The 23,201-nt window shown below is 53.7% G+C and overlaps 1 protein-coding gene and 3 non-coding genes across 4 annotated transcripts; 1 reads left to right on the top strand and 3 right to left on the bottom strand.

Annotated features, from left to right (window-relative positions):
- Nucleotides 1-1,489: 1,489 nt before the first annotated feature.
- LOC142018113 (U1 spliceosomal RNA) lies at nt 1,490-1,653 on the bottom strand. Its single transcript, XR_012646712.1, has one exon. It is a non-coding gene; the product is annotated as a U1 spliceosomal RNA (small nuclear RNA).
- On the top strand, nt 1,588-22,922 carry LOC142017898 (uncharacterized). The gene is made up of 6 exons (XM_075003239.1): nt 1,588-1,645; nt 2,107-2,271; nt 6,720-7,251; nt 17,460-17,566; nt 18,072-19,052; nt 21,473-22,922. Exons 1-5 carry the CDS (start codon nt 1,588-1,590, stop codon nt 18,491-18,493), a joined length of 1,284 nt encoding a protein of 427 aa, XP_074859340.1. The 3' UTR covers nt 18,494-19,052; nt 21,473-22,922.
- On the bottom strand, nt 5,717-5,832 carry LOC142018122 (U5 spliceosomal RNA). Its single transcript, XR_012646721.1, has one exon. It is a non-coding gene; the product is annotated as a U5 spliceosomal RNA (small nuclear RNA).
- LOC142018101 (U1 spliceosomal RNA) lies at nt 6,553-6,716 on the bottom strand. The gene has a single exon (XR_012646700.1). It is a non-coding gene; the product is annotated as a U1 spliceosomal RNA (small nuclear RNA).
- Nucleotides 22,923-23,201: the final 279 nt, after the last annotated feature.

Raw genomic sequence — 23,201 nt, 5'->3', positions numbered from 1 at the left:
TGCTGGACTCCCTTCTCCACTGCCGTCCCTCTGTGGTTTCTGCCTGGACTCAGCCTGGCACTGGTGAGGAAACTGACGTGGACAGCGACCGCACAACTTCCCGGTGCTCCCAAGCGAGCCTGTGTCAGAACTGAGAAACCAACCCAGGAGTCCAGGCCCCCAGCTGGAGATTCCACGGGCCGAGAGGGGGGAGGGGGGCGGCCCTGGGTCTCGCACCCCAGCTGCCCTCAGACGGGACGCTCTCATTCAGCAGCTAAACCAGAAGGTTCATTTGACCACAGGGACGCGGCCTACAACAGGCTCGTCAGCACAGCACACCAGCCCTGGGCCAGGCCCTGGGAAACTCACCAGGACCAACTAGTCATCCCGCAAAAGGACTCAGTTTGGAACACAACTCCCCCCCGCCCCTCCACAGCCCCGCACCACAGCGTCAACTGCCATGCAAATTGCCATGTCCTTCAGCTTCCAGGCAAACTGGGGCTGGATTCAGACCAAGGGCTGTGCCTGACAGCGGGGAAGACGTAGCTCTGTGCACTTCAGGGAACCCCTTCTCATTGGCCAAACAGCAGCCAAAGGGACCGCTTGGCGGCGGCGCCTGTGCGGAGCGTGTGTGTATTTCTCTGCAGCACAACAGCAGAAGCACGTGACTCCCAACCCCGCCACAGCTACGCTACACGTGGCCCCCATTCCCCTCCCTAGATCCTGCACCCCCGGGCCTGTTCCCCCGCCGGCTCTCCCCAGGCCCTGCAGCACCTACCCCGATCCTGTGACCCCTTCCGGACACACCCCCCACCCCCTCACCCTGCTCATGTAGCCTCCCCCTCACCCACATCCTCACCATCTTTCTCTATTCCCTCTCCCCCTTAGCCGCCACCCACAGCCCGCTCCTGCACCCTTCCTCCCACGCAGAACGCACAAGCTCACGCTCAGCCCACTCTTTCACCCTCCCTCCCTCCCTCCCTCCCGCCGTCCGCAGCCCAAGCTCCTTCCTGCACGCTCTAGCACCTGCCCAGGGCCCGCATCCGCACCCCAGCAGCCCTGCCACCGCCGCCATGCAAGGAACCCTTTCATTTCTGGCCCCGCCCTGGAGCCTGCGGGCTCCCGCATGGTAATCTGAGGGCCCTGGGCAGCCGAGGCTCGGCGGAAGGGGCGGCGAGATTGAGAGAAACAGGGCCAACGTTTTCTCGCTTCTCAGTCGAGAGTTCTTTTTCTCTTCGAGTCAGCGAGCCTTGGGCCTTTTTCCTTCTGGCTTGCAAGCAAGCGGCACAAAGCACTCTTGGGCCCCGGAAGGCGCACAAATTTTTAACAGCTCCTTAGAGAAAACACCCCCCCCCACCCCAAGCAACAACCTCTGCAGCACGCACGAGACCAGCGTCCCCCCACGGGCAACACAGCAGGCTGGCAGCATCGCGACAAACCGAACCCCGATGACTGAAACTTCGGCTGCCCAAACCCCCACCTTCAATACTTTTTCTTTCACAAACACCACCAGGGGAAAGCGCGCACGCAGTCCCCCACTACCACAAATTATGCAGTCGAGTTTCCCGCATTTGGGGAAATCGCAGGGGTCAGCACACCCGCAGTGCAATGGATGAGCCTCACCCTGGGAAAACCACCTTCGTGATCATGGTATCTCCCCTGCCAGGTAAGTATGAGCTCGTCCCCAACAGCGCCCACTGCCCGCCACACCACAAACACTCTCACCTCACGGGGAACACACACTCCGCCACCATCTACACACGCCCACACCGCTCCTCACCGCTTCCCGACACCCACACCCCCCCCGCCGCGCTCCAACACCCACCCCGAGCCCCTGCGCTCGCCCCACTTAGGCCCGGCTCTGCACATCCCTCCCTCTCCCACAAGGCTCCGCGCGCACCCATATCTGCATACGGCCGCACGCCGCCCCGCCCCGCCGCGCGGCCCCGCCCCTCTCGCCTTCTCTGCCTGCCCGCCCGCCCGCCCGGCTCTTCCAGCGCTGAAGGCGAGCGGCCGGGCCAGCGCTCGGCCGCCTGGGAGCCCGCACGGAAGGCCCCGGCCTGGGCTCCCCGAGGAGACGGACCCCCCTCCCGCTCACCTCCCCGCTCGCTGCACCCGCCCCCCCAGCGGGCCCCTGGGAGCGGCACACGAGAGCGGGCCTGCGCCTGCGCCTGCGCCTGCGCCTGAAGGGGGCTCGTGGGGAGGGCCGCTGGCAAGGCCAGCAAAAGCCGAGCAGGCGCAAGAGCCGAGAGCTCCGCAGGCCGGGACGGGGGCCTGGGGCACAGCTGAGGGGTGCGCCCGAGGCCCCAGCTCTCGCTTAGCAGCTGCCGAAATCCAACGCGTTGTCCCCCGGCCCTGCCCCCGGCCGCGCCGGATGTCCCCGGAAGAACACACGCACCCGCCCACCCACCGTGCGCACTTCATCGTGGGACCTAATGCTAATGAGGCCCGGTGGGCGGGGGGTTTGCATCTCTCTCTCATTTGCGTACTTTGGGATGTGTCTTCAGTAGCCCAAAACTTCGAAATGGCTTTTTAAATAGCCACTTCAAAGTTTACTAATGAAGCGCGGAAATCTATTCTTTGAAATTGACACCCCTCGGAGAGGTGCGGGTTGTCCAGACGGGGTTCCTTTTCCAGAGGACCCAGGCAACTTCGAAATTCCTTTATGTGTAACAGCAGATAGGCACGAGGGGCTTTTCAAGTTCCCCGGGCTCCTTTTCAAAAAGAGCCCCACGTGGATGAGCCTCGCCGCAGTTCTCCGTACGGCAATTTCCAAGTGTGGCCGGTGTCAGCGTTCTAAGTTGATGCTGACTATGTATTTCATTCCTTCGTAAGTCAACCCTGAAATGGCTATTTACACGACCATTTCAAAGTTCTGTGCTTTGGTTGACGTTGTCAGCCCCGAGGTTTTTTCTTACGTATTTAGCTTTCTTCATTTATATAGTTCTTTTGAAACAGAAGCACAAGTGTAGATGCACCGAGTGAAAAAATTACTATGTCTCACTTCCGTAAAATCGTGAAAATCATAAAATCAAAATGTCACACAGGTAGTCATGTTACTCTGTAACTCTGACAACAACAAAAAGTCCTGTGGCACCTAGTAGACTAAGGGATATTTTGGAGCATAAGCGTTAGTTGGCAAAGATCCGCTTTCGCAGATGCATGAGTTGTGGGTGGGGGGGTGTGGTTTCAGAGGGGTATTTAAAGAGTGGGGTTCTTGTAAGAGGGAGGGCCACGGCTGACAAGGTCTATTCAGCAAGGTGGAAATGGCCCCGTATCAACAGTACTTATCAAAAGAGGAAAAAACAAGTCAGATCAGACAAGGGGATGTGAGCCTTTGTCAGAGTCTACTGGGGAACTATTAGCACCCAGAACAGAGAAACTGCCTTTGTAAGCCGCAAGCCACTCCAGTCTCTGTTTAATCCATGGTTAATGGAATCACATTTACAAATAAATTGCAGCTCAGACATTCTCTCTCCATTTGATTTTTAAAATTTTTTTGTTTCAGAACTGTCACCCTTAATTCTGGCACTGAGTGTCCAGGGAAATTGACCTGTCCCCCCCCCACAGGCTTCTGTACATTACGGTTCCTGATGTCTGGTTTCTAGCCGTTTATTCTTTCACAGAGACACTTTTCGGTTTGGGCAATGTAAATTGCAGTGGAGCATTGCTGGCACATGATAGCATTTCTTATATTAGTAGATCTGCGTGTAAAGAAGCCCTGATGGTATAATTGGTGTTAGGTTCTGTGATGATGTCACTGGTGTAGGTACGTGAGCAGAGTTGGCAGCGAGGACAATTGCAGGGGCTGGTTCCAGGCCTAGAGTCAGCGGTTTGTGATTTGTCGTGGCTGGTAAGGATTTGCTTCAGGCTGGCAGGCTGCCTGTAGGTGACGACAGGCCTGCCTCCCAAGATCTGTGAGAGTGAAAAATCATTGTTCGGGATGGGTTGCAGATCACTGATGATGCGCTGGAGAGGCCTTAGCTGGGGGCTGTATGTGATGGTCAGTGGTGTTGTCTTGTTTTCCTTAAGAGGCCTGTCTTGTAGCAGGTGTCTTCTGGGTACCCTCCTGGCTCTATCAATCCGTTTCCTCACTTTTTTGGGTGGGTACTGTAGTTTAAGAGAAGCTTGGTAAAGATCTTGTAGATATTTGTCTCTGTCTGATGGATCAGAGCAAATACGGTTGTACCTTAGTGACTGGCTGTAAACAATGGATTGTGTAGTATGCCCTGGATGGAAGCTGGAGGCGTGTCCATAAGCATAGCGATCTGTGGGTTTTTGGTATTGGGTGCTAATTATGTGACCATTGCTTCTCTGTACAGTAGTGTCCAGGAAGTGAATTTCTTGCGTGGACTGGTCCAGGCTAAGGTTGATGGTGGGGTGGAAACTGTTGAAATCATGGGGGAACTCTTCAAGAGCCTCCTTCCCATGGGTCCAGATGATGAAGAGGTCATCAATGTAGTGCAGGTAGAGGAGGGGCCTAGGAGACGAGAACTGAGAAAGCGTTCTTCCAGGTCAGACATAAAAATGTTGGCCTACTGTGGGGCCATGCGGGTGCCCATCGCAATGCCACTGATTTGAAAGTATAATTTGTCCCCAAATCTGAAATATTTGTGGATGAGGACAAAGTCACAAAGCTCCGCCACCTTTCGTGCCTCGGTCTCATCCGGAATAATGTTCCTAACAGCTTAGAGTCCATCTTTATGTGGGATATTGGTGTAAAGGGATGGTGTTTTCAGGAGGGTCACCAATGGATGGTAGTTTCCTGAGGAAATTGGTGGTATCTTGGAAAAAGATGGTGGTGCTGGTACCATAGGATCAAACTAGAGAGTCCACATATCCAGGCAATCCTGTGGTGAGAGTACCAATGCATGAAATGATGGGGCCTCCATGATTCCCAGGTGTATAGATCTTTGATAGCAGACAAAATAATCCTAGTTTGAATTCAGGGGGTGCAACTATAAAAAATCTTTCCAGATGTCTACTGTAAATATAAATTAAGAACATATACCTTCAAAACCTTTTGTTCAGGTTCATACCCCCAATAACACAATGGCTACGTCTACACGTGCACGCTACATTGAAATAGCTTATTTCGATGAATAGCGTCTACACGTCCTCCAGGGCTGGCAAGGTCGATGTTCAACGTCGACGTTGGGCAGCACCCTACGTCTACACGTGCACGCTACATCCGCAGGGGCTGGAGAGAGCATCTCTCAACCCCTCAGCTGATGGCCGCCATGGGGAACCAGGCTATTTCGATGTTGCGGGACGGGCAAAGACTACACCCTCCCGTCAAAGTAGGTCGCTATTCCCATCCCCTCATGGGGTTAGCAACTTCGACATCTCGCCGTCTAACGTCCATTTCAACTTCAAAATAGCGCCCCACACGTGTAGCCATGACAGGCGCTATTTCAAAGTTAGTTGCCGCTATCTCAAAGTAGCATGCACATGTAGACACAGCTTACACGTGTAGACGTGACAGGCGCTATTTCGAAGTTAGTGCCGCTATCTCAAAGTAGCATGCACATGTAGACACAGCTTACACGTGTAGACGTCACAAGCGCTATTTCGAAGTTGCCGTTGCTACTTCAAAAGAGCCTGCCTGGCCAGACGCAGTTACACAGACGCAAAAACACAAACACCTTTAATTTAAACAGAGCACAAAGCCAAAAAGCCTTAAACTCAGCACCATCGCAACACAAACACTGATTCTACTTTTTAACAGACATAAGGCAGCTTCATCAGAGTGAAGCCTCAAAAAATTGGGTGAAAACTCATAAATGTTCCTCTCCACGGAAATCTTTAGTAAAAGGCGAAAGATTTATACGATCTGAAGAGAAACCAGAGTATACCACGAAACCGCCACAGGCGCTGCCCGCCAAAGAACGACTTCCTCCGAGCTCACGGTGGCTACGCGCCCGACCTGCAAAGCCTCCCCTTCGTGCAGCCCATCGGCCGGACGCGCTCACAGCCCAGTTGCAGCGTCGGAACCTGGGGCTTCGGGAGCAAAGGCAGCCCCTGGGTCAGGGACTCGGGTCGCGCAGCGCAATGCATTGTGGGCATGCAAATGAGCCTCCCTGGCTACGCCCCTCAGCGCCCGCGAGCCCGGGTCTCCCCGCTGCAGTCAGTATGCGCCAGGCAAAGGGTGGCGGCTGCTGGGTCCTCGCAGCCGCTCCGGGCTTCTTCTGGGGCACCTGGCACCAAGCGGGAAACACCCCCTCCCCCGACCCGCAGCGCGCTCGCTGGCCCCTGCGCAAACGTCCTTCGAGCTGCACCTCTCCCCCCACCCTAAATGGCGACCGAGTGATTTGACTGTGACTCGGCAGCCCCTAAGCCTGACGGCATTAGCCAGCCTGGGGCCCAGAGAGAAAACAAAAGAAGCTGCCGGCGGACAGATTTTGCCCAGCCCGCTAGGATAAACGACGGGAAGCGGACGCCTGGAGCTACACCACACGGAAAGGTTGATACAAGGCTTCTTTTACCTCAGCACAACCTAATCCTCCCACAAGCGGAAAACACAACAGACTCCTCGGGATTTTTCTGCCCTTTCTTTTCTTTCACTGCTAGTGTCAGGGGAAAGCGCGAACGCAGTCCCCCACTACCACAAATTATGCAGTCGAGTTTCCCGCATTTGGGGAAATCGCAGGGGTCAGCACACCCGCAGTGCAATGGATGAGCCTCACCCTGGGAAAACCACCTTCGTGATCATGGTATCTCCCCTGCCAGGTAAGTATGAGCTCGTCCCCAACAGCGCCCACTGCCCACCACACCGCAAACACTCTCACCTCACGGGGAACAACGACTCCCCCAACACGCACGCACCCGCACCCGCACCCGCCGCTTCCCGACACCCACACCTGCCCCGCCGCGCTCGGAGACCCATCCCGAGGCCCTGGGCTCCACGCACTACGGCCCTCATCCGCAGATCGCTCCCTCTCCCACAAGGCTCCGCTCGCACGGAGATCTGCATACGGCCGCACGCCGCCCCGCCCCGCCCCGCCCCTCGAGCTCGCTCCGCCGCCGCCCGCCCGCCCGCCTGGCCCGCTCTTCCCGCGCTGAAGGCGAGCCGCACGGAAGGGCCCGGCCTGGGCTCCCGGAAGAGAGCAGGGCTGCGCTTGAAGGGGGCGCATGCGGAGGGCCGCTGGCAAGGCAGGCGGAAGAGCCGAGAGCTCCGCCGGCCGGGCCGGGGGCCGGGCCACAGCTGAGAGGTGCGCCCAGGGCCCCAGCTCCCGCTGAGCAGCTGCCGAAAGCCAAGGCAGCGCCCCCCGGGTGAGGTCCCAGGCGTCCGCTCAGCTGGGAATGGGGCTGCTCCTTTGGCACGGGGAGAACCCGTTTGCATTCGCTGAGCTTGGGGTTCCTAAGCGCTCCTCTCTGCAAGGGGGGGACTGGTTGGTGGCGCTACAGAAGAACTGGAACATCCGAAGGGCTTGCGAGCACGGGCTCCCTCCCGCTCAGCAAGGCAGGCTTCCTGGCGGCTCAGTGTGGCGGGGATGCCCCCCCCTCCCTCCGCGGCTCCTCGAGCTGCACCAGGCCCTGGCCGGGGTTGCTGCAGCTACAGACTGGCCTGTGCCAGAGGGACGGCTGAGGGCAGGGGCTGCTACATGTCTAGGGCATAGAGTGCAGGGGCGCGCGGGACAGACGGACGAGGGCAGGAGGATCATGCGTGGTACCTGCTGCTGGTCCCCACCCAGCTCTCCCCGTGCTCCTTGCTGGCAGGCTTGGTGGACTGGCTTCTCCACTCCTGTCCCTCTGTGCTCTCTGGCTGGGCTCAGTCTGGCATTGATGGGGAAACTGAGGCAGAGAGCGAGCGCACAACTTCCCAGTGGTCCCAATAAATGGACATAACCAATGAGAAATAGACATAGATCAGACCTCAGGCACGGTAACGTACAGAAGCCTGTGGGAGAGCGCGTCAGCCTCCCTGGACACTCAGCAAAGGATTTAAAAGTAGCAGTCCGAAAACAAAGCCATTTCAAGAATCAACTGGAGAGAGAAAAATCTCTGAGCTGCAATTTATTTGCAAATTTGACTCCATCGGCCAAGGATTCTAAACAGACACTGGGAGTGGCTGGCCCCTCACAAAAGCAGCTTCTCTGCCCTGGCGCTTAGGAGCTCCCCGTCAGCGTCTGACAACGGGCTTCTGACAATCCCCCGGTCTGATCTGCCTTGGTTCTTTCCTCTTTGGACACGTACCGCTGATCACGGGCCATTTCCGCCTGGCTGGACAGACCTGGTCAGCTCTGGCCCTACCTTTCACTGGGACCCCACTCTTTAGATACCCCTCTGAGCCCCCCCCCCGACTCCCCCCCACGCATCTGATGAAGCGGCTCTTTGCCCACCAAAGCTTCGGCTCCGAAACATCTGTTAGTCTACAAGGCGCCACAGGACTTCTTGCTGGGCTCGAAGACGCAGCCTAACACGGCGACCTCGCTGATACAGTGCTCCCAAGCGAGCCTGTGCCAGAGCTGGGACACCAACCTCGGAGTCCAGGCCCCAGATCTGGAGCTTCCAAGGCGTGTGGGGGGAGAGGGGGTGTGAGCCAATGCCCAGGTGCCAGCAAAAGGTCTGGTGGGGCAAAGGGGTTTTTTTACAGTTTCATCAGGCACTGACCTTTTCCCTCCCATCCAGACAGTGCCTAGGAATTGTACCTCCTGGGAGGGACCTTGGCACTTATCTGCAGGTAAATTTAATCCAAGGTTTTCTTGTGCTGTCTTTACCCTGTTCATGGCTTCCTGTACTTTCTCACATGAATCCCCACCAATCAAAATGTCATCGATATACTGTAATATTTGGACGTGTGATGGGGTTCTGGGGTCCCCCAAGCTCTGCACCCTGTCCGCAGGCAGGAGAGTCTCTCACTCAGCAGGAGAACAGCAGGTTTATTAGCCGACAGGACACAGCATCGTACAGAGGAGTCAGTGCAGCAGGCAGAGACAGCCAGTCCTATCCACGTTGGGGAGAGGAAGCCCCGAGGGGCCCCCAGAGCTGGGGCCTTGCCCCCTCCTTTGTCTCTCTCTCTCCCAGCCCAGACTCACTGCTTCCAACTCCCAGTTCCAATTCAAACCCCTCAGGCTCCACCTCCTCCTTTGTCTGCAGTACAAAAGTGTTACCTGGTCATCAAGGTTACCCTCAGCAGGAGCCCCCCACCCTCTGTGAGCCACTCACATACACACAGGTATCCCCCACTCCATCACATCTCTCCCCCCTTCCAGACCAAACTGAGCGGGGTCACTCAACTGGTGACCTGGGGAAGTTCGGGGCTCTCCCCTTGTGACAGGGCATCGGCTGTACCCTCTGTTCTCCCCTCGATGTGCACCACCTCCACATCATAGTCCTGCTGGGGGAGGCTCCAAGTCAGGAGCTTGGTTTTGGCCCTTTTCATGTGATGCAGCCGGGCAAGTTCCTTTAGTTCCCTTGGGTTGGTTGGTCTCGCTGCTTCGGCCCCGGTCCGTCAGCCACGTTCTCAAGTCGGGCAGGCAGAGCCCATACAGCTGCTGCAGCCAATGTCTGGAATTCAGTTACAGTCCAGTAACGGAAGGTACAAATGCTTCCATCCTTGGCATTTAGCCAGACCACCACAATGGCTGTGTGCCTCAGTTTCCCCTTTCATGCCACACAATAGGTTTGGAATGTTCCTTCTCATGTCAGAGGTTGAAAGACTAGTTACAGGGAACAATGGTGACATTTCAGAGTTACAGACTCCTTCAACACACAATTCATGCTTCTACATCAACGTCATCATGTCACATGGCTCTTTCAGAACATTCAGTGCATGGTACAATTCTACAGCTTTTGGTAGCAGCACCCCTTGGTTACAGCAGTCAGCGTGAGTAACAGAACAAACCCATTGCAACTGTACATTTACGTTGCTCTTTGGTAGACCACAACTTTTGTGTAACCTCCTTGAGAATCTGGTATTTTGGGGATAAATGGCTGAGGCCTTTCTTAGCACCATCAAGTTCTAATCTTCTCCCTTGCCCCCTGGGATGGAAATCTGATCTCTCTGGCTGTGCCCTCCCTTCTAACAAGAGCTGGGCCATTGATGCTCTCAAGGAGACGGCCCCCTTCCAGCCAGCCTGGAAATTTGCAAACCAAACTGCTTTCTGAGAGTTGTTTTGTGAGTCCCAGATGCAGAATCCACATGAAGGAATCCCTGTTTATCCCAGGACCACACCTCCTTTATCCTTCCCCCTCCAACTACTGCCTCCCCGTGGAATCAGAATTGGAGTCCAGTGTGAGAATATAAGTGTTTCTAGCATCTGGAGATGGGGAATTGCTGAACCTCTCCTGCATCCTACAGAGACTGACTGTGCAGCTGTTTTACTTGGTTCTCACAGGGCTGCTCACACTCCCTGATAGTTTTTACTTTACTTGCACCAGCTTCCAATTCCTGAGAAACTTTTACCCTGCCTGCTTTGGACCCTTCCAGAGCACAGCCAGTGGTTTCACACTCAGGCAGGTCCTGGCCATCAGGGGCTGAAACAAACTTCTCCCCAGGCAAAGGGCTGCTCTGGCTCTTACAGACATGCACCTTTCCTGTTCACTCTCCTTCACCTCACTCCCATTTTCTGCAGTCCCCACAGACGGGTCAGGAAAAGTTTCAGGGAAATTCTCTTCCTTAAGAGCTTCCCCAAACAATAACTCACCCCTGTCTGGCTCCACGGGGGCACTGTTCCCTTGAGCCACAACCAGCTCCTGGGGTTCACCTACACCCAGGATCACTTCTGGCCCATTAGGCAGATTCCCATGTAATCCCCCTCCAGGCAGACAGCCAGTACCACCGGACAGAAGGTTAGGGTCCCTTTCCTCCCTTCTGCTACCAGCTCCTTTATCTTCATCAGTCAGCATAACTCCATTGCCCGTCTGTTCTTGTGTCCTGGCGAGAGGATGACTCTGGTAGGACAGAGTCCTCTCACCCCCTCCCAATAACACCTCAGCATCAGGCAAAGAACAAGTACCAGAATCGTCTGGTCTTGGTGGGGTTCTGGGGTCCCCCAAGCTCTGCACCCCGTCCGCAGGCAGGAGAGTCTCTCACTTAGCAGGAAAACAGCAGGTTTATTAGCCGACAGGACACAGCATCGTACAGAGGAGTCAGTACAGCCGGCAGAGACAGCCAGTCCCATCCATGTTGGGGAGAGGAGGCCCCGAGGGGCCCCCAGAGCTGGGGCCTTGCCCCCTCCTTTGTCTCTCTCTCCCTCAGCCCAGACTCACTGCTTCCAACTCCCAGTTCCAATTCAAACCCCTCAGGCTCCACCTCCTCCTTTGTCTGCAGTACAAAAGTGTTACCTGGTCATCAAGGTTACCCTCAGCAGGAGCCCCCCACCCTCTGTGAGCCACTCACATACACACAGGTATCCCCCACTCCATCACAGGACGTTATGTGGCATGGTCAAACCATCTAGGACTTTTGATGATGCACCGTGGCACATTGTACGTGAGTGTTCGAATCCCTGTGGCATCCTAGTGAAAGTACACTGGATGCTGTTCCAGGTGAAAGCAAATCTGTCCTGATCGGCAGGCTGTAGGGGAACCATGAAAAACATGTCCTTTACATCCAGTACAGCTAGTCACTGTTTGTTCCAGGTTTGTATGTTATTTACAATGTCTACTATACTGGGGACTGCTGCAGTTAGGGGTCCAGTGTTGCTATCCAGTTTGCGGTAGTCTACAGTGAGCCTCCATTTGCCATTAGGCTTTTTTACTGGCCACACTGGTGAAGTGTATGGGGAGTGTGTCCGAATTAATAGTCCCCGTTTCTTTAGGTCTTTAATCAATTCTGTTCCAGGAGCCACAGCTTCAGCTGGGACATTGTACTGCTTCACATGAGTCACAGCTGATGGGGGGAGGGGAGGAGCTTGGGCTAGCAGGTTTACATGACAGAGGGAAGCTTTCCCCTCCTCCAGGATCGTTGTGCTGGGTTTGCAGCCGGCTCCATATGCCCACCTTTCTCCAGCAATGATTCCCTCCTTGCCCCTTAGGATGTCCATGCCAAGTATATTGGCACTTCCAAGTATTAATTCATGTTTCCGCGGTTGCCTGTAGGGGTTTAAAGGGATATCCAGCTTTACTTTGACCAGCGGGTAAGACACAGTAGTGCCCTTCACTCCAGCAACCAAAACCTGCTTTCGGTTGGAAGGTGGGGGTTTGGAAAAATTCTCCCTTTTAATCATGGATAATTGGGCTCCAGTGTCTACCAGGAAGGAGACAGTAGTTTTATTATTTACTGTTACCAGGATCCAGGGGTTATTGCTGTGATTTTCTCTCCCTGCCGGTTTGAGCTCACTTATAGAGAGAGAGATTTGTTCCCCTGCTAGTCAATTTTCCTGGTCACTTTCAACTAGCGGCTGCAGCTCTTGTAATTGCTGCCGCAGCTGCGTGTAAGGGGTATCGGAGCTGGGGGGTGCACGAGGACTAATCGCCTCCCTCCCTTGCTTAGCCCCTTTTAAGGCAGCCAGGAGCTTTAGCTTCCCAGTTGGCATTCCGTGCAGCAAATCTCGGGGGTATCCTAGATCTAAACGCTGTTTCCACGGGGGTTATCTTATGCCGAGGCTTAAAGCCTTCTTGCTGCCTTTTATTATCTCCCTTTAAATTTTGCATCTTAACTTTGACCTGTGGTGCCTCAGTTTCTCCAAACTCTCGGAGGTCTCTTAGCATAAGTTCAAATAGCTCCTGATAGGAATAGTTGTGCTGCTGAGCATGATTTCTGGTGGCGAGCATTATTGCCCTATGAGGTCCAGGAGACCCTTTAAGCACTGGTCTCAAATCCTCCGTTATTACCCGTTGTTCCCATGGGCTCTCCTCCTCATCCGCGTTTTCTGGACTAGCTCGGCTGAGCAGAGCTGTTATGAACACAGTCTGCAGGGCTCCTTTAAGTTCATCCCCATTTGTCCACAGGGTGACAGCGGGTTCACCTCTATTAGCGCGGTGGATTCCCCTAGCCCACCTACAGGCAAAGGTCCAAATAGACTTTGGACCCTCCTTATTTCTGGGGGTAAGGAATACTCCTGCACCCAGATTTACCCTCCCACATTCCTGGGAGGACAGCTGTGTATGGCCTGCTCCTGTATCCCATATTTTGCCTAGCCGTTCTATCACTCCTTCCCCAGGCTTTTTGGCAAACTTATTTTGGATCTTGCTTCATTTTGCAGGCTTATAGCTGCGGGTAGTAATTTGGGTGGGTCGTGGCTCTGCCTTTTTGCTAGAGTTACCCTCTCCCTGCTCAGTGAGATCTTTTTGGTAGGTGATGATGGGTCTCATGTGGATGGGGGGGTTTTCTAACTCAGGGGAGGAATAGGTGGAATATACCTCTTCATCAGAGGAATTCCAGATGTCCCCATCCCAATTCATTCCTCTAATATGAATATGGCATTAGGAATATATTACCGACCACCTAACCAGGACAGTGATAGTGATGCTGAAATGATGAGGGAGATTAGAGAGGCTATCAAAATAAAAAACACAGTAATAATAGGAGATTTCAATTATCCCCATATTGATTGGGTGCATGTCACCTCAGGACGGGATTCAGAGATTAAATTTCTTGATGCCTTAAATGACTGCTTCTTGGAGCAGCTAGTAGAGGAACCCACAAGGGGAGAGTCGATTCTCGATCTAGTCTTGACTGGAACGCAGGATCTGGTCCAAGAGGTAACTGTTACTGGACCGCTTGGAAATAGTGACCACAATATAATAACTTTTAATATTCCTGTGTTGGGAAGAACACCGCAGCGGTCAAACACTCTGGCATTTAATTTCAAAAAGGGGAATTACACTAAAATGAGGAAGCTAGTTAAACAGAAACTAAAAGGTAGAGTAATTAAACTAAAATCCCTGGAAGCTGCATGGAAACTGTTTAAAGACACCATACTAGAGGCCCAACTTAAATGTATACCCCAAATAAAAAAACACAGTAAGAGACCTAACAAAGAACCACCATGGCTAAACAGCCATGTTAAAAAGGCAGTGAGAGAGAAAAGGGCAGCTTTTAAAAAGTGGAAGTCAAATCCTAGTGAGGAAAATAGAAAGGAACATAAACACTCCCAAATTAACTGTCATAATGTAGTAAGAAAAGCCAAAAAAGAGTTTGAGGAACAGCTAGCCAAAAATTCAAAAAACAATAGTAAAATATTTTTTAAATACATTAGAAGCAGGAAGCCTGCTAAAAAAGCAGTGGGGCCCTTGGATGATAAAGATATAAAAGGAGCGATCAAGGAAGACAGTGCCATTGCGGAGCGATTAAATGATTTCTTTGCTTCAGTCTTCACGGCTGAAGATGTTACAGAGGTTCCTAAATCTGAGCCAGCCTTTTTAGGCAACAAATCTGAGGAACTCACTCAGATTGAAGTGACATTAGAGGAGGTTTTGGAATTAATTGATAAGCTGAATAGTAACAAGTCTCCAGGACCAGACGGCATTCACCCAAGGGTTCTGAAAGAACTCAAATGTGAAATTGCGGAGTTATTAACAGTGGTTTGTAACCTATCCTTTAAATCCACTTTGGTACCAAATGACTGGAAGACGGCCAATATAACACCAATATTTAAAAAAGGCTCTAGAGGAGATCCTGGCAATTATAGACCGATAAGTTTAACATCAGTACCAGGCAAATTAGTAGAAACACTAGTAAAGAGTAAAATTGCAAGGCACATAGAAGAGCACGAACTGTTGGGCAAAAGTCAGCATGGTTTCTGCAGAGGGAAGTCGTGTCTGTCTAATCTATTAGAATTCTTTGAAGGGGTTAATAAACATGCGGACAAGGGGCACCCAGTGGACATAATATACCTAGATTTCCAGAAAGCCTTTGACACGGTCCCACACCGAAGGCTTTTATGTAAATTAGGTGGTCATGGGATAGGAGGAAAGGTCCTTTCATGGATCGGGAATTGGTTAAAAGACAGAAAACAAAGGGTTGGAATAAATGGTAAATTTTCACAATGGAGGGGGGTAACTAGTGGTGTTCCCCAGGGGTCAGTCCTGGGACCGATCCTGTTCAACTTGTTCATCAATGATCTAGAAAATGAGGTAAGCAGTGAGGTGGCAAAGTTTGCAGATGACACCAAGTTGTTCGGGACAGTCAAAAGCAAAAGGGATTGTGAAGAACTACAAAAAGATCTCAGCAAACTGAGTGATTGGGCAGCAAAATGGCAAATGAAATTTAATGTGGGTAAGTGTAAGGTAATGCATGTTGGAAAAAATAACCCAAATTACACGTACTACATGATGGGGTCAAATTTTGCTACGACAGATCAGGAAAGGGATCTTGGAGTTATAGTGGATAGTTCTCTGAAGACATCCACGCAGTGTGCACCGGCAGTTAGTAAGGCAAATAGGATGTTAGGAATTATTAAAAAAGGGATCGATAATAAGACAAAAGATATCATACTTCCCCTATATAAAACTATGGTACGCCCACATCTCGAGTACTGCGTGCAGATGTGGTCTCCTCACCTCAAAAAAGATATATTGGCATTAGAAAAGGTTCAGAAAAGGGCGACTAAGATGATTAGGGGCTTGGAAAGGGTCCCATATGGGGAGAGGCTAGAGAGACTGGGACTTTTCAGTTTGGAAAAAAGGCGATTGAGGGGCGATATGATAGAGGTATATAAAATCATGAATGGTGTGGAGAAAGTGAATATAGAAAAATTATTTACCTTTTCCCATAATACAAGAACTAGGGGACACCAAATGAAATTGATGGGTAGTAGGTTCAAAACTAATCAAAGGAAATTTTTCTTCACACAGCGCGCAGTCAACCTGTGGAACTCCTTGCCCGAGGAGACTGTGAAGGCCAGGACTCTATTAGGGTTTAAAAAAGAGCTTGATAAATTTTTGCAGGTCAGGTCCATAAATGGCTATTAGCCAGGGATAAAGTATGGTGCCCTAGCCTTCATAACAAGGGCAGGAGATGGATGGCAGGAGATAAATCATTTGATCATTGTCTTCTGTTCTCCTTCTCTGGGGCACCTGGCATTGGCCACCGTCGGCAGATGGGATGCTGGGCTTGATGGACCTTTGGTCTGACCCAGTATGGCCATTCTTATGTTCTTATGTTCTTAGGTGGAATATACCTCTTCATCAGAGGAATTCCAGATGTCCCCATCCCAATCCTCTGGATCTAGCCAGAGAGCAGCCTCTACTTTAGCTTGATTAATTGTTTGGGGCTTGCTCTCTAATCTCGCCCTCTGCTTTACTCCTTCCTTCCTTCCTTATTAACGGAGTGAGGCGCCGTTCTAATTGGTGCAAATTATTACTTAGCAGGTGCCCTCGGGTGTCTAGGTTCTGGCAGCGCCGCGCTAACTCTCTTTTTTTCCTTTTTACTCTTTTTAATTCCGCTTTAGATTAGCGTGGCTGTTGCATGCTGCTTGTAGGGCACTTTTAAGTAGCTAGATACAAGCTTCTTTTCCCTTTTTCTGCTTTATTCTACAAGCAGTTCTCCAACTACAGAACTGTGAGCACAGTTCCTCGGGATTTTTCCATTCCCTTTTTAACATTTCTTTATCTCATTTTGGGTCAGCCCAACTTTCCTGGGCAAAGCTTTTTTTCCTACCTTGGTGTGGAGAAAGTGAATGGTGTGGAGAAAGTGAATATAGAAAAATTATTTACCTTTTCCCATAATACAAGAACTAGGGGACACCAAATGAAATTGATGGGTAGTAGGTTCAAAACTAATCAAAGGAAATTTTTCTTCACACAGCGCACAGTCAACCTGTGGAACTCCTTGCCCGAGGAGGCTGTGAAGGCCAGGACTCTATTAGGGTTTAAAAAAGAGCTTGATAAACTTTTGCAGGTTAGGTCCATAAATGGCTATTAGCCAGGGATAAAGTACGGTGCCCCAGCCTTCAGAACAAGGGCAGGAGATGGATGGCAGGAGATAAATCACTTGATCATTGTCTTCTGTTCTCCTTCTCTGGGGCACCTGGCATTGGCCACCGTCGGCAGATGGGATGCTGGGCTGGATGGACCTTTGGTCTGACCCAGTATGGCCGTTCTTATGTTCTTATGTTCTTATGCACCTTGCTGAAATCAGTGACTGGCTTCATGCTGCTGTATTGGAACTAAGAGCACAGACAGACCCTGCTCCCTGTGCCAATTCTGTGAGCCGATGCCCAGGTGCCAGCTAAAGGTCTGGTGGGGCAAAGGGGGTGATGCTGCACCGGCAGCTACGCTAAGCAGCCAGGGCAGGCTGGGGTCTTTGGTTTGCGTTTAGTTCGGGTACAGCAGCAAGAGGAAAATTTACACTTATTAGAGGCTTTAACAATTACCTTTTATTTACACAAAGATTGAAACAATTTAACTTAAAAAAAGTTTTAGACAAACTAGCTAACTTAAACTAATACAAGTAATGTGTACACAAGAAAGGCCTGTTGTAGGTGTGATTTTCACCCCTGCCTCTTAGACCTGGTGGAACCAGAGTCTTTCCCTCAATTGCTATAGGAAAGAAGTGTAATACAGGTGTAATTTTTACCCCTGCCTCATAGATCCGGTGTGACCCAGAATCTTTCTCTCAATCCCTCGGAAAGAAGTAGATGCGAACCGGGAGTCCCCAGTCTCGGGAGTCAATACCGGACCTGGCCAGCAAGTGTAGGTGATTGGAGCTCAAAGGGGGTGGGCTGCCAAACCCCTCTTTATACCCCTTTGGTCACGTAGGCTTCTTCCTGGTCTCAAGTGGCCAATGGGGGAGGAACGTGTTTAAACCCCAGGTTTCCCAGGGAAGGTGCACAGCTCAATTCGCACCTGTAAATTGTGGACAATTGTGCACCTTTGAAGGTAATGGGCGGAGGTTCCCCGTTCTTCCTGGGGCAGTAATCAGGCGTGTCAATCACCAATATCATCCAAAAGGGTGGCCATTAGCTAGCCCATTCACTGTCTGGTTTCTGTGTATGGTAAAAATCTAGGTAAAACAGCACACCTGCGTTCCCAGGGCATCAAAGGCTGCCTGTCTCTCTCTCTCTGTCTTTCCCAGTGGGGAGGAGAGAAAAAAAGGCCAAATGGGGGTGAGGGGGGGTTGTCAGCTGGCCCTTGCACTCCAGCTGCTGTCACACCTCACGCTCTCATTCAGCAGCTAAACCAGAAGGTTCATTTCTCCACAGCGACGCGGCCTAGAACAGACTCCTCAACGCAGCACACCAGCCCTGGGCCTGGCAGCAGGAAACTCACCAGCACCAACTGGTCATCCCGCAAGAGGACTCACGTTGGAACTCACCTCTGCCGCCACCAGAGTGCCAACTGGCTGTGCAAGCTGTCACGTCCTTCAGCTTGCAGGCAAACTGGGGCTGGATTCCAGCCAGGGGCTGTGCCTGACCTGGGGGAGGAAGCGACTCGGCGCACTTCAGGGAACCCCTTCTCGTTGCCCAAACTGAGGCTAAAGGGAGTGGCTGGTGGTGGCGGTGTGTGGGGAGGAAGGAAGGAAGGAAGGAAGGAAAGCGTTTCCCTGCAGCGCACAGAGCCGTGCAGAACTACGTGTGACCCCGACCACACACACAGGGTCACGCCAGACATGGGCCCCTGTTAGCCGGTGGCCAGGTAATGTGCGGTGAGGTACTCCCCTGGGTCCTAAGCAACCCAGTTTTTTACTGTTAGAGCAGGCAGCTCCTAGCACTCTCACCCAAGGCCAGGCTGTAGTAACCCAACGGTTAAAGTTCTTTTTGTTGCGCCGGCTGTGTTGCAGTAACAAAAGGGTTAACAAAATGGTTAGGCTCAGAGCTTAACTAGTTACAAGTTTACTTAAGCTACAGTTATAAGCGTGGGGTTACAAAAGGCTATTGTTTACTTCTTATATGCTAGCAAAGTACAGGTGTTAACAAGTTACCTTACAATCCAATACAAAGATATCTGTTACCATCTAACACAATGATATCTTGGCACAATGACATCTAGTTACAGAGCTCTAATTCTTTAGCTGTGCACAAAAAAGTCGGCGACCTAGCATGGGTGTATCTTACCCTCTCTGCGTCTCTCGATACCAGCGTAGCCAAGCCGGATCGGTCACTCAGTTCCGCGGAAAGACGAATACGAGGTTGGGCGTCCCCAGCTGTGGACCTCGGGAGGCAATCACCTGACCCGACCAGCAGGTAGGTGGTGGAATGCACTCAAAGTTAGAGTTCTGCTGGACCCATCTTTTATACCCCTTTTGGGTTATGTATTCTCTTTCTTATCTATGGTGCCAGATCATACTGGTCTGTCTTTGTGACGCCAGTTTGTTACAAGGGCATTTCTTACTTAGTTTGCACTTGTAAGACAAGAGATAAGCAATTTAGGAGTACAGGACATTCTTTTTGTGCGGGCGGGGCACTTCCCCTTCTGGGGTGATTGTGTGTCTGTGCATCATATCGATCAATGCCAGCTGGGGTGATTTCTGAGGGTCCCCCCCCACCTCTTGTTGACAGTCTGGCCTGTTAGCCTTCCATCTGTACTTTCTGCTTCTCAGGGTCACGATAAGCTAGCATATCTGGGCCTCAATGAAGGCATCAAAGACTGTGCTGTCAGCAGCCATTTCCGTGCCCTGTGTGCTCCTCGGTGGGCGGGGGGGCAGCGAGCAAGCTGGCTTGTAAGGGGGAGACTTTGTCTGGCTACAGCCCCCAATCCCCCTTTTCCCTCCCCAGATCACTCACCCCCCGGCCTGTTCCTGCAACCCCGACCACTGCTCCCGCGACTCACTTCCAGACGCCCCCCCCGCACCCTCACCGCGCTCCTGTAGCCTCCCTCCTAACCAGATCCCCACCATCTCCTCTCTTCCCTTTCCCCTCCCCAGCCCATTCCTGCACCCTTCCTCCCACGCAGAACCCATAACCTCACGCTCGACTCACCCCTTCACCCTCCCTGCGTCCACCAACCCGAGCTCGCTCCTGCCCCCGGTGCCCAGCCCCCGCATCCGCACCCCAGCCCGCTCCCCAGCAGCCCCGCCGCCATGCAAGGAGCCTTTCATTTCTGGCCGCAGCACCCCGGAGCCTGAGCGGCCCCGCACCTTAATCTAACGGCCCTGGGCAGCCCCCTTGGCTCGGAGCTGGAGCTGGAGAAAAGTGGAGCCGATGTCTTTTTCCGCTCCTCAGCTGAGGCTTTAGAGTTCTTTCTTTCCTCAAGTCCGGGAGCTTTCTGGCGGCTTTTTCCTTCTTGCTTGCAAGCAAGCGGCGACTGACCGATTTGTCTGTGACTCGGCAGCCCCTAAGCCCAAAGGCATTAGCCAGCCTTGGGCCCTGAAAAGAGACAAAAGACCATGCAACCGGAGAGATTTTGCGAAGCCCGCTGGGGCAAACATCAGCAGGCAGAAGCCAAAAACTACACCACAGCAAGTGGTTAAAGTAAGACTTTGTCTTTAGTGCCAACCACCCTGCCGCAACCTCCGTTTCACACCCTGGCTACGTCTACACGTGAACGCTACATCGAAATAGCTTATAGCTGCGGGCTCCCAGGAGGCCGAGAGCTGGCCCGGCCTCTCGCCTTCTCTGCCTGCCCGCCCGCCCGCCCGCCCGCCCGGCTCTTCCAGCGCTGAAGGCGAGCGGAAGGGCCAGCGCTCGGCCGCCTGGGAGCCCGCACGGAAGGCCCCGGCCTGGGCTCCCCGAGGAGACGGACCCCCCCTCCCGCTCACCTCCCCACTCGCTGCACCCGCCCCCCCACCGGGCCCCTGGGAGCGGCACACGAGAGCGGGCCTGCGCCTGCGCTTGAAGGGGGCTCGTGGGGAGGGCCGCTGGCAAGGCCAGCAAAAGCCGAGCAGGCGCAAGAGCCGAGAGCTCCGCAGGCCGGGACGGGGGCCTGGGGCACAGCTCAGGGGTGCGCCCGAGGCCCCAGCTCTCGCTTAGCAGCTGCCGAAATCCAACGCATTGGCCCCCGCCCCTGCCCCAGGATGTCCCCGGGGGGCTGTGCCACGGCCGGGAGCCCAGCGCTGCCAAGGCTCAGGCTGCTCCTTCCGCTCCCGGTGTCAGTACATGCCCGAGGGCTGGGGCACGGCTTTCTGTGGGCATCCCACGTAGTTCCCTCCACCCCGTTCATCACTTCCCGACCCGCGCCCTAAACAAGCCCCAGCCACAGCCGGCCCGTCCTCCCCGCACGGCCTGCGCTGGGCCGCCGTGCTCCCGGGCCCTGGCAGAAGCAGGGGGTGGGGGTGGGAGTGGCGGTGGACCCTCCCTCCCCAGGCGACCCTCCGGCCGCCCTTCCACCTGCGTCGGCCTGGTGGGCGTCATCGGGACCTTACTGGATTCACATGTGACCGTACAAAACATGGCTGAACCCACCGCTGTACATTTCCACACAAACTCGTGCCAAGGGGCCAAGCCACCTGCCTGGAGAAAGCACGAAAGATTCCCTGGCCTCTCTTCCTGCCGCCTGTAGGCAGCTACCCTTGTTGAATCTGACGCGACGAGCACTGCCTCGGCACGTCTCGTGCAAATGCTTGCTTCTGGGCCGCCTCAACAGGAGGCTTAGCAACCTACCGCAAAAGCTTGTGAATAGCAAAGTCAGCTGAATAGTGGCGACAAAAAGACAATGCCTTTCCTAGGTGCCAATGCCCACCCGACAAACTTTGCTGTGACCCTTCAGGCCAGCGCATCAGCCACGGCTGACGAACGAAAAGGACAGCGTCAGACGTGGACGGGCGACCTGCTCGTCTGACAAACTCCATCTTGAGATGTGCTTTCGCACAGCGAGAGCCACGCAATTCCCTCCACATGAGCGAGGGTACCAAGGGAGCCGGGAGAAGGCCTCCATCTTATCTAGCTCATCACTTCAGGAGCATCCTTGCTATCAACTGAGCCCCAAATGACTGAGGGCCCATCCTAACCCCGGACGTACCCCGGAGACTTACACCACAGCAAATTACTCCATCCCTGCTACAAAGCGGCACCAAGACATTTGCGTTGCTTTACGTCATTAAACTTCTTGGGCAACTTTGCTCTTAACTTTTCCCTTCTCTTTCATTTCTTCTTTCCACCTTTAACATGTATAGGCTACAGGCTTAGCGCAGCGTGCTCCTTGGGATGAGCTCCCAGGCACACACTGAGCTGACAATGTGCTGGTCCTTTGGCACGGCGAGAACCTCTTTGGCTTTGGTAAGGTTGGCTTCCATAACCTCTCCTCCGTGCAAGGAAGGTACTGGTGGTGAAACAGAAGAACCGCAGCATCTGACGGGCTTGCGAGCTACAGGCTTCGTGGTGGCTCCATCTGGCGGGCATGCCCGGGGCTCCTCGAGGTGCACCGGGCCCTGGCCGGGGTGGTTGGAGGTACACACTGGTCGGTGCAGGACGGACGGCTCAGGGCAGGGGCTGCTACCTGTCCAGAGCATACAGGGCAGAAGGCGGGCGGGCGGGACAGACAGACAGACGATGGAAGGTAGATCATGAATGGCACCTGCTGCTCGTCCCCCCACAGCTCCCCCGTGCTCCTCGCCGGCAGGGTTGCTGGACTCCCTTCTCCACTGCCGTCCCTCTGTGGTTTCTGCCTGGACTCAGCCTGGCACTGGTGAGGAAACTGACGTGGACAGCGACCGCACAACTTCCCGGTGCTCCCAAGCGAGCCTGTGTCAGAACTGAGAAACCAACCCAGGAGTCCAGGCCCCCAGCTGGAGATTCCACGGGCCGAGAGGGGGGAGGGGGGCGGCCCTGGGTCTCGCACCCCAGCTGCCCTCAGACGGGACGCTCTCATTCAGCAGCTAAACCAGAAGGTTCATTTGACCACAGGGACGCGGCCTACAACAGGCTCGTCAGCACAGCACACCAGCCCTGGGCCAGGCCCTGGGAAACTCACCAGGACCAACTAGTCATCCCGCAAAAGGACTCAGTTTGGAACACAACTCCCCCCCGCCCCTCCACAGCCCCGCACCACAGCGTCAACTGCCATGCAAGTTGCCATGTCCTTCAGCTTCCAGGCAAACTGGGGCTGGATTCAGACCAAGGGCTGTGCCTGACAGCGGGGAAGACGTAGCTCTGTGCACTTCAGGGAACCCCTTCTCATTGGCCAAACAGCAGCCAAAGGGACCGCTTGGCGGCGCCGCCTGTGCGGAGCGTGTGTGTATTTCTCTGCAGCACAACAGCAGAAGCACGTGACTCCCAACCCCGCCACAGCTACGCTACACGTGGCCCCCATTCCCCTCCCTAGATCCTGCACCCCCGGGCCTGTTCCCCCGCCGGCTCTCCCCAGGCCCTGCAGCACCTACCCCGATCCTGTGACCCCTTCCGGACACACCCCCCACCCCCTCACCCTGCTCATGTAGCCTCCCCCTCACCCACATC

Source organism: Carettochelys insculpta, chromosome 9, assembly GCF_033958435.1.
Source record: "Carettochelys insculpta isolate YL-2023 chromosome 9, ASM3395843v1, whole genome shotgun sequence".
Lineage (NCBI taxonomy): Eukaryota > Metazoa > Chordata > Testudines > Carettochelyidae > Carettochelys > Carettochelys insculpta.
This window is presented reverse-complemented; position numbering and strand designations above follow the sequence as displayed.